The sequence below is a fragment of the Acartia tonsa genome, chromosome 3 (genome assembly GCF_053477335.1).
Source record: "Acartia tonsa isolate MP-2025a chromosome 3, ASM5347733v1, whole genome shotgun sequence".
Taxonomy (NCBI): Eukaryota; Metazoa; Arthropoda; class Copepoda; order Calanoida; family Acartiidae; genus Acartia; species Acartia tonsa.
Genome location: NC_137262.1, coordinates 24,088,207 through 24,100,234, shown reverse-complemented (window position 1 = coordinate 24,100,234; position 12,028 = coordinate 24,088,207). Strand labels below are relative to the sequence as shown.

At 30.2% G+C, this 12,028-nt stretch overlaps 1 protein-coding gene across 1 annotated transcript in view; it reads right to left on the bottom strand.

Moving 5' to 3' along the window:
• LOC145313700 (inactive tyrosine-protein kinase transmembrane receptor ROR1-like) overlaps nucleotides 1-12,028 on the bottom strand; it is a 63,997-nt gene that overhangs the window by 26,650 nt on the left and 25,319 nt on the right. Inside the window, exons 7-10 of the mRNA XM_080153250.1 lie at nucleotides 10,890-10,996; nucleotides 4,615-4,701; nucleotides 3,228-3,353; nucleotides 834-1,116 (exon numbers count right to left, since the gene is read on the bottom strand). Of these exons, the coding sequence (XP_080009376.1) occupies nucleotides 834-1,116; nucleotides 3,228-3,353; nucleotides 4,615-4,701; nucleotides 10,890-10,996 (603 nt within the window). The remainder of the gene's footprint in view (nucleotides 1-833; nucleotides 1,117-3,227; nucleotides 3,354-4,614; nucleotides 4,702-10,889; nucleotides 10,997-12,028) is intronic.

Genomic DNA, 12,028 nt, shown 5'->3' with positions numbered 1-12,028 from the left:
ATGTTTGGATTCAAATTCCTGGAAATCTTAATTAAATTATGGATAAACATTTAGCAGTTAGGATTTTGACATAAAAAGTATTTATTATAGTTGTAACCTTTATCTTGAGATTCAATTTTAATAAATTGCCTATGTTCGCATTTCATTTAACCTATTACTTATAATAATATTTTTGACATAGCAGTATATATTAAACTTTTTCTTATCTTTATTATGACGCAGTGTGATCCAGAATAAAACCCGACAATTTACTTTGAATTATAAACGGATTGTAATATTCAATCTAATGATATTAAAATAATATTGATGTTAAAAACAATAGAACGACCAAAACCCTAACTTTTTTTCATATAACATGCAATAATTTTGGTAATATATAACTTGTAACAAAATATGTATAAGGGCTGTGCATAATAAAGTTGTAAAAACTGTGGTTTACTAAGTTCCAATTTTTACAGGGAATATTTTAGTATTGATTTATTATTTCATTTTATATGCTTTATATTCGTTGATAAAACAATAAAAATTTTGATTTTAAAAATATGAAGAAAGATATTTTTTTAATGTAAGGTTCTTTTTTATGTTTTTTTTTTATTTCAGGAGGGGTTCTTTCTGTATTATAGGCATGCAGAATAGGGTTGTGTCCACCCCACTACACCCCCCTTAATTAGATCTACCCTCCCCTTAATACACCCTCTGAAACATATATTAGGGGTGCAACTAATGCTTATTGTCTATTTTAATTTGTTCTTTAAAAAAAGTAGACCAGCCTTTGTGTATGTCATAAACAGACATTGAACTTCTTTGGATTACTTCATCTGAAATCTATTTACCTCTTTAGGCCTGATAGGATCATCAGTCCAACACCACGGCTCTGTGAAGGCTCCATCCTGCCCTCCATCCGGGTTACGGCAATAGTTATGGCCGCCCACCAATTCCAGGTACTTCGGTACCGGCTCCAGCTCGCGTTGATCCGCCCAGGGTCGGCAGGTGGCACCGGACCGAGTCATGCTGTGCGTGCCACGGTATGTCTCGCCGCTGCCCGTGTAACAGCTGTGCGGCTGGATCAGCTGACCGATGTTAGGGATGTCAAGTCGCACACAATTGTGAGATTCCCTGAAACAGAAATATTATACTGATTTTTTTTACTGACTTAAATTAAATTGAAGGAATATTTTAATAATCGAGGAAAAGAAATAATAACTTTCTTATTCCAAATTGAAACTTGTAAAATTTGTAATTACTTGAGAAATTCATTACAATTTTAATAATTTTCTACATACTTTAGTTTAATATCTGTGATTCTGTATAACAAAAGTAAAACTTAAAAATTATTTTACTGTAAGTATAGCCTTAAAAGAACATAGTTAAATTTGAAATGAAAATAAAATCCAGACAGATGTAATATTTAATTATTTGACTTCCCGCTGACGGAGCAAAATTTTAAATTTCTAAATGAGCCAAAATTTAAGTCAATTCATTATTCTGTTGAAGTCAGAGATAGGATAATGGGCATTATATTAATAATTATTTGAGTGAAATTTCTTCTGAAAACCAATTCTATTCTGTTAAATTAGAACCGGTTCTAAAAAATACTAAAAAATCTTATAAAGCATCGTATTACAGACAATTTTCCACGAATATTAAAATAAAACTCTTAAAATTGATACTGATAAATAACTATTCTTTGTTAGATGGTAAATATTTAGGGGGGGGGGGAAGAGCTGTAAATTAACATCAAAATTTGCTTATCCCTCTATGTATTTATATAAAATTGCATAGGAAGGAGACACATTTTCATCTAAATTTTGTCAGGGAGGAAGGATGTACTAACCAATGAAAATGAAAGAAAATGTTAGATATTTTCTCATTATTACATCTCTTGAGAGACAGCAAAATTTTAAATTTTCACAGATTTCTTTTATTTCAATTCTATTTTATAAAGAGATAAGACTTATTTGAAAATATTTGTAGGTATTTTTATAGATATGAATTCTAACCAAGTAAGAATACCTTTTTCAATAAAAAGAAACATTGACAGGTGATTAAAACTATAACCCTCCGTCGTTCCTGCCTCATACAAAAATTCATATAAAGCAATTGAAATAATGTTAATTTAAGCTCTTTTGACCTATCCCCTGTGGCCATGTGTTTCCTGTCTTCTCTTCAATCCACAATTTTATGCAAATTTTTGGACGTGATTTCAATTTCCGCATAAATTGTTCAATTCAATCAGAATATGTAATCCTCTTTTCTCAGGGATCTCAAGGGATAAGACAATGGACGATAAATTTAAGCACGTACCCAATAGTAATATACTAAAATACCACTCCTGTAGATTGTGATTGGTACAAAAATGGTAAAATTCAAATAACCAATATTACCCAAAGCTTATTACCGGAGAATAAGAAATTTTTACTGTAAAATTTTGGGGTACCAGTGTAACTTACAGTCCATTGTTCCCTCCCTCTATGTTTTTCTGTCAATATTTAGATTTTTTCCGCATATAAAAAAAGCTCAAATAAATTTAGCAGAGACAATTTATGTCAGCAAGTAGCGCAACAATAATATTGTAAAAACTATGTAAGTTAATATATGAAAAATGCAATTGAATTATATAATTAAGAAAGCTTTAGATTTTAAATAATTTTAATCTCTTTTTACAATTATTAAAATTCATTTTTAACTTAAGCGGAGTATAGTAGCACTAAGAGGAATCTTTCTTAAACCTTTTGATATTAAATTGTTTTACTTTAATGAAACAACCTTTGAAAATGCTTAAGAAAAAGTTTGATGAATTTAGAAACGTTAAAACTTTTATTGACTATTATTAGTTTTTCTAAAAGTAAAAGTTATAAAAATGTCTAGACTTCCTAGAAATTAAAGACTTTTCATAAATGTTTTCTTTACTTCTAATATTTAAATGACATAACATTATTTTAATCCCATTAAAGTTAGAATCACAAATGCCAGAAATGTAAAATAAAATGCGAAACAATTTCTTCTTCAAAATACTGAAAATTTATCATTGATATTTTCCTAAATCTAGAGAAAAAAGTACTTTGGATGGGGATGACAACAGTTAAATGTTAATATTTGAATAATCCAATCACATAAAAACTTAATATCAAACCATCCAATAATATGGAGTTTCTAGACCAACCATCCAATAACATTGCTTGATTTAGAATATTATTATCCAATCAGGAGACAGTAAAATTTCTAACCTTGATCCTATTGGTGGAAGTTCAGTGCATTCCGGCAGGCCCATCTGATGACCAATCATAGGATGGCTCTTGGCTATGGCAAGCTCTGTTTTACAGATGTCATGCTCTAGTACATCGCATTCGTCCCTAAAATTAAGTGTATTTGAATTTTAACTGAAACTGTAAGGTGAATGTTCGACTCCCCCCCCCCCCTTTCTACAAGTTCTCTAAGAGGCCTCTAGGGGCGTGGCCGTTAGTTGAATATATATCACCAGAGGATACGTTTTATAGAGTGATTTTCTTGGGAGAGTGAGGTACCCTCCCAAAATTGTTATTAACCTTCCTTGTACCAACAAGAAGCTTCACTGCAAAGGATAACCATATTGGCCCAGCTGTTAGCGAGATATTAAGGAACAGACAAACATCCTCAGGTCATTAGTTTTTTTCAGGTTCTTTAGAATTTAGTTAAAAAGAATTACTTTTATTTTCTATCCTTATGTCCTCAAATATGTTGTCAAGAAAAAAAGGGCAAATAAATAAATAAATACTTGTAATAAAAATGTTTTTACAGTAAAGTGGCTCTTCACAAGTCCACTTCAGACTTGAGTGTTGCACAGAGATTTGCTTTTATCATAATTATATTATATTAAGAATTCTAAAGTATTTTTTCATGATTTACAATTAAAATAAGCAGTTTCCTTTATTAAAAGATTCATCATTCATGATGAAAATAAATAGGATTTCTATTGATTTAAAAGGAACATACTTCATTCATATGTTTAAAAATTCTAAATACAGAAAATTGACAGTACTTGCTTAAATCTCTAGTCGTCTTTGTTCTAAGATAAACTTTAATTTACTTAGAATAGGTATAACTTACATGTCTAACTTTCATGGAGAAAATAAGGTCAACACAGAAGAAAAAAATATAGTGTAACTTTCTGTCTTCTTTATTCAGAGACTAGCGGCTACGCCCCTAGAGGCCTCTAGGGGGCACTTGAGGAGGAGAGAGTCGAATTTAATAACCCAATTTCTTATTTGATTTTATTTTTTTTTGGGGGGGGGGGCGAAATTTTTTTTATTTTATTTTTTTGGGGGGGGGGTGCCCCCCCTCATTTTTAATTTTAGTAAAAAAAAAAATTTTCGGGGGGGGATTTTTTATTTTGGGGGGGGGGTTGGGTGTGTCCCACCCCCCAAGAAAATAGTTATAAACCTTCACGGGACCTATGAGAAGCTATTCTGTTAAGGAGAACCCGATCGGTTCAGCGGTTAGCGAGATCCTTCGGTACAGACACACAGACACACAAACACACAGACAAACAGACATCCTGTTACTTTAGTATAAGGATAATTTACATCTACATAATATACATTATACATATATGGGCGGGCTACACAAAAAAAATACCTGCATAACTTTCTAGGTTTCTTAGTTCTTAGATCACACAAAGGAAAGGTGCTATGACAAATCGCAGGAATGGCAAATTCAGCACATCTAAAAAAAAAAATATGTATATTTAATTATAAGTTTGATACTTACTAAGCATTTCAAATCCTTTTTAATTGGAAAAAAATCGAGTATGGTTACTATTACCAATGTCTAGGCGATTTTATAAAAAAAATCAACCAACCTATTTAAGTAGTGGAAAATAATACAAAGTCTATTTATAATTGCATATAATAAAAGACAAAAAATCTAACCATGATTTAAGATATGTATGACTTTTAGGTACAACCAATGATGACAAACATTTATAAACAAATGTTTAAGCTTTTTCTCTGAGAATAAACATAGGTGTAATTTATAACAGTATGATGAAATATTAGAAAATCTTAACAGACAGTTGGGTTGGAGATGAAAATTGCCTATAAAATAATTTTCACCCTTTCCAGGAACCATATTCGACAATTTTTGGGGGGTATTCTAACAAAAATGCGTTTGAATTTCGACAAATTTTACTATAATTTCATATTCGACTACAAAGTGGTCGAATATGATTTTCGAGGAAATTATCCAGCAAAAATTGTCGAAAATAATTTTTTTTCCACACAATTCTAACAAGCAACTAAGGCATTATTTTCCATATGTAAATTTTGTAGGGAAGACTAATTTATCATTAATTATCCTATCCATAAAAAAGGTGAAATTATTGCTTTAATGATGTGTTGAAAAGATTAAACTTGATAAAGTGTTAAACTGGTGTGCCTTCACATTCGCATATGTTTGTAATTTCTGCAGTATTTCATAATCATAAAAAACGAAAAATCGTTTAAAGAGTGTTACATATTATAGCAGTAATGAAAAAGGGAAAGGTAAGTTTGTACTATATTAATAATTTTCTATTCTTGATGTGAAATTGCGAATTATTTATTTAAACAAATTTTATATTTTGTGGAATTGAGAGCACACTGTTGAAAGTAGCTAAATCAGCAATGTTGGAATATTAAACTAACAAAATTAGATTCATATTTGCATAATACATGTTTTGTTTGTATCTTTAATTTTATACTGTTATTAAATCAACATAACAATAAAACTATTGTCTTAATTTTAGAATATCATGCTTTTAGCAGATTTCCTTTTAATATGATACTCCCCATCCACTTCCCCTCTTCAACTATAAATTTATAATTTCTTTTTATTCCACTTATAGTTAAAGGGGCATTAATTATGAAGCAAATTATTTCGTATTCTAATATGTCACTTAAATGTCAGCTTTTTTGCCATATAGAAGTCTACAGAAGTTTACATAAACCACAAACATTGCATGTATAAATATAATATTACCTACTGTTGTAAATAAAGAAGTTTAATATTTTGGAAATTGAGTTTCTAATATAAAATATCTATATTTAGAAATATTACTTTTAAGGTCAAGTCTGAGCAGATTAAAACTTTATATAAAGTCTGATACGAACATACTCAATGAAAGGAAAGGAAAATTGGCAATTTTATTTATTTTGAAAGTGGAGCTTTATTTACCCCTACCTCTCCTAGCTCAAAATTTATTTTTTTGCATGGAATTTTTCCATTGAACAGTGCCGAAACTTTAAATTTTTCAAAAATTTTGAGATTTCAACATTTTTTTGTTTTAACTGTATATTGGACGTTTTATACCACTTAACAATAATACTATTCTGTTGAAAATTTTGTACATTTGGATTTGTGACAACTTATATTTTCAAACTTTAAATTGCACTTTAGAATTATAAGATAAAGACCGTAGTTATAAGAAAAGTGTTAATAGAAATATATTTTCAAAAGTAAAACCAAACGTTGGGCCATAAAAAAAGACAAATTTGCTTTATGCTAAGCTTGTTGATAATATGCCATCATAAAACATTCTTTAATATGTTGCTTAGTCAATAAAAACCATTGAAATTTCATGTCAATATAATTCTTTTACGTTTAACAGGGAACATAATTTATATTCTAAATTATAATCTGTTTACCTAAATCTTTATCTTGTACATGGATACAGGGATATGATAATTAACATTATTTAATCTTTCTTGTTGTAATTCTATATTTGTTATATTATTAGCGGCTTCGCCCTTAGCCCCTAGGGGCTTTTTCCCCAAGAGGTAATGAACTGGGTTTAAACAGTTTCTCTGTACGAAATTAAGTCACATTTTAAAGAATTTTTTGTAAACAAAAATGGGATGTCCCACTCTCCAAGAAAATAGTTTACACCACCAGTAGTATATCACCTAAGAGTAGAGCGGTTAAGCTGCAGACGGACGGATAGACAAACAAACATCGTCCTACTTTGTATTATAGATAGAAGAAGGATATTTAGACTTTTTTACCCGCCACTATCATCTCCCTCCCTGTGTTATCCAAATCTGTGTCTTTTCTATTTACTTTTTTCTCCAGAATACAAACTAGACGCCAAGACAAATGGATCTTTTTAGCGATATATTTCAGGCTAAATATAAACCAGAGGTAGAAGATAGTTGTTTATACAAAACGGACAATTTAAATTTGTTAGGGTAGCTACAGTGCAATTATTTGCTTTTCGTTTGTTGCAAATAATTTGACATACCGTCAACCATAAAACTTTAGGAAAATTTCCGTAGCTTCCTTCATTTGGCAGGTTTTGAAAATATATTTTTTAAACTAAGTGATTTACTTACAAAACCTAATACAGTTAGGGAGTTGAATCCATTTTTATAGAAACAGAAATATAATCTATGATTACGGTTTTGACCCTCTGAAAAACGTAATCTACCATTCCACTTTCCCCTCTATTGGTGATGATATCATCAATGCCGATACGATTTTTGAAATGTACCATTCCACTTTCAATAGAGGCGAAACTGGAATGGTACATTTATGTTTACATATCAGCATATTCATAAACATAGTTTCCTTACTTAAATCGACATAATAGTAATAGTATATTCTAGTTAATATTTTTATTTTACATAAAATTTTTTTAATTATAAATAGTTTTTTAAACATTCCTACGATTAACATAATTTAAAAATAGAATGTATGATTTCAATTATGTCGATGTTAAAAGTGTGAACCACCAATTCAGTTTTGCCTCTCTTGAAAGTGGAATATGGTACATTTCAAACATCGTATCGGCATTGATATCATCACCAAGAGAGGCAAAATTAAAATGGTAGATTACAAAAATCATATCGGCTTTGATGATATCATCACTAAGAGAGGGGAAAGTGGAATGGTAGATTACGTTTTTTAGAGGGTCAAAACCGTAATCATACATTATATTTCTGCTTCTATAAAAATGGATTCAACTCCCTAACTGTAATATAATTATGATATTTATTAAAAGCGAAGCTTTTCTATAATTAGCGTCGGTCCGTCCGTACGTCCGTAACGGATAGCTTTTTACGTTAATTTAGGCATGTTAGAATTGTCCTATCGATTTCAAATTTTGCATGGTGATTCCTTTAGCAGTTAGGTACGATTTAGAAAGCGTAGCAACTCTATAATCATTTTTTTACTTTTTTAACAACAAATTTTTAAGTGATCAAATCATCGGATTGATCTGATTTTTGATATATTGATTTCTGGGACAACAAAGTATAATGTAATAAGCGAAGAAACTCTATAATCAAGTCCTAAAAATGTAAGTATGTCCATAAAAATTATCCTGTATCAAGCAGTTTTACAACAAATTTACTTACAATTTTGCTTTGACTCTTATGAATTTATATTATGATAATTAAGTTCTAACACTATACAAGTGTTAATGTCCGTTTGTCCTACCGTTTCAGTGCTTCGCTTTTATGGATGTTGTCATCCTTGTTTTTTCTTTCTGTATAATACACTTCTGTTATCTAACTAGTTATTTCTGCGCATATTATAGACATAATAGTCCTTGTTTTACCAAATATTTTTCTACATATATTGTTTACTTTATAACCCAAACATCGATCTTTTATCAAAAATATTCTAGCCTCCTATTATAGCTCTACTTATGGAAGAAATTGTCTATGTTTTGCTATTCTAAAAAGAAATAACTTTCATATTGCACAAACACCCTAAAAGAAAGAGAGAAGGCAATTTATTGAATGTACAATAGAGAGAAAAATAGACAATATTGTCAAGTAAAAAGGAGGAAGATTAGTTACCATTAACCAAAATTTATCAATCTCAGCCTCCCCCCAATTTAGGAAAATAACACAATTGAAAGGTTTCTATTGAAAGCAAAAGTAGTATTTTCTAACCTAAATTAAACATCTTAGAATGTAGCTACAAGCAAGACGATGATACACATACAATTTATATGCTTTAGTCATACTTATCAATAACCCGAATCCCAACTTTTCAAACTTTAGATGAAACAACAGGGATAACACAACTGCCGATAAATTGATGTACATCCACAATGATTATACACAAAATTACGCCTTCTGTAGATTACAACAGGTGGTTAAAACGTTTTAACACTCAACTCAATAAACCAATCAATCAAAATTCAATAAAAGTCACGTGTCAAAAGTTGTTAAGCCGAATTAGAAAAAGTTTATAATGAAACTTTGGGGACTAGTGTAATAAACAGCCCAATGTCCCTTCCCTGAAATAAACCAGGTATTTTGATGTCCTAGAGACATCAAAACAGACAATCAATAAAAAGACTTTCAATGAAATCTAGCTACCGAAAAGAATACTTTTTCTGTCCTTAAAACTGTGAAAAAAATCATATAAAAAATATATTTTTTAAGGTAGTACAATATAGGTTAGAAAACCATTAGAACAAAAAACAATATTTTCTTACTCTTTCTCAATAATTTGAAACCACCAAAAGACAAGACTATTTATTTTAATTAGGGCGAAAGTTGATTTAACATCCATTGCCCTATCACTGTATCTTTAAAACCATTATATGTAACTGGAAAATCACATAGATTTGAGCTAGAAAAGCATTAATGCGAACCAAGACCAATCTACTAATAACATTTGTTTTACATAATTGATTTTTAATTGTGTAGTCCTTCAAGGGTAAAGAGATACATAAATACCGCCAAATACCTAAGTATTTTAATCTGTTAATGGTAGTTTGAGGCTACCTATCTTTCCAATTGTTCAAAATCTTACTGTTTGTAGAGTAAGATCTCAAAAACAGCTAATATGATAGGTATGCTATTTCTGGGGATCCTAATTAAAGATGAAGGTAGTATTGGCCAGGAAGGGTACTGGGTTTATATTTTTGGTTCAGGAAAGAGGGGATTGAATAGTAAAAAAAATATTAAACTTTTCTGATTGGGAGAAAGACTAATTTATCTCCTATTGTCATATATGAATAGTTTTCATATATCTAATCTCTATTCCTAATCTATATTTTATATATAATAATATCATATTGAGTAAGAAGTAACACATTGTAAAATAATAAGGATGACAACATCTATATAAGCGCAGCTCTAAAATCAGAAGAAAGGACAACCGAACAATAACTCTTGTTGAGTGTCCGAATTCAATAAGCAGGCCATAATTTCTTTGTCTAAGCGAAATTGTACAGACGGGCTGACCTTAATTATAGAAAACCTTAGCTTTGAATAACAAGGACAATTATGTTCATATGTAGCAATGCATTTGAACAAAAAAATAGGTTTTGTAAACTATTCAGAATATGTGAAAATTGAGTTAAGATCTTCAGCGTAAAAGATATCAGCTAAAGATCTTAACTCAATAATGAAAACAAATTTTCTTGAAGAGGATACCTGTTTAATACGTTTACGAAGTAATATGAACGTATGGATAAACCTAATTGTATAGCAGCTGCAATACTAATAACTCCTCAGAAGTAACAAATTGTATAATAATAAGTTTGAAAATGGATAATAAATATTGATATTATGTATCCTTATTGGATGATATATTAAGAGTATAGAAGTATAATAGGTAGATAATCTTTTATAGTTTACGTATAACTTTATATCTTACACAAAAGTACTAGTTCCCCCCCAAAAAAAGTTGGGGATTCATTGCAGGGGTTCATTCTCATAGGAGAGAGGGTGGGTCAATCAATCCCAGCCCCAAAGAGTTAAATACCATAATTTGACATATAATAAGCTTCTTTGTCTTTAAAAAGAACTAAATCGATTCAGGCGTTAGCAAGGATTTAAGGAATACAAAACATACAGACTGACAAACATCATTGCACATTATTATGTTTGTCTGTCTGTCTGTTTTTATGTATGTACCTGGAAGACATTTCTGGAGAGTGTCCAATGACCGCAAAAGTAGCAGCCAGCTTCTTCTCAATATAATCCTGATCCGCGGATATGAAAATGTAATTGTTTCCAAGCACCTAAAAAAAAAATTATTACGATAAAATATATTATAGAATAAAAAGTATAGAAATAATCTACATAATGATAATTCAATGACCTCATTTTCAATATAACACACAAAAATATATTGTTTGGTTCTTTAGGTATTGGTTAATATGTGGTTTTCTGTGTGTGTGTGTGTGTGTGTGTGTGTATGAGTGTGTGTTTGTGTGATTGTGTGTGTATCTGTTGCTAAAGCACTCACAAATATCTGTCTGTGAGTCTTTGAGTATCTTTAACCTGGTATAAAGATTATTTAAAACAATTTCAAATCCAAAAAAAATAAGATTTTTAAATTTATAAAGACATTTTCCCAATTCAATGAGCATAATTAAGGTTATAGTTTTTTGGAACAATTAATTAGAAAAATAATTACATAATATCTCTAAATATGCTTCTATTTTATGATTTAGAGCTTTAAAATTATGGTAAAAATTGCAATAAATATATTGGTGGATTATTTCTTGATATATGTATCTATGTCCTGGAGTATGTATGCATATCAAAGAGATTGTCATAACCATAAAACCACTGATTGGATAAGAATTGGAGTGTGGAGTGTGCCCTACCCCCTGCCCCTCCCCCCATCAATATAATCTCTCTATCCCACCCATAAATATTACAGGGTGTTCGTTAATTTTTTTGGAAATTTGACTAAGAAAGAAGGAAAAAATACATGGAGAGTGAAAAAAAAAGAAAAAAATAACAAATAAGGTAATATTTTTACCAGCTACGAAATGCAGAACTTAAAATTTGGGAAACAAATTTGTAAAAATTTCTTAAATTTGAACATCAAATATTTTTGATAGACCCTGCAATATTACAAATACTTCTACTAATCTCTCTCTAAATATATCTTCTAGCCTTCCTTTAATTCCTTGATAAATATTTTCTCCCCTCACCCCCCCCCCCCCCCCCAACTCCTTCTCAAATCTGTGACTACAATTGATAAATGTATTTGTTGTTAGAGGCAGGTTGGGTATATGTCCCCAAAATGTGACATGAAATTA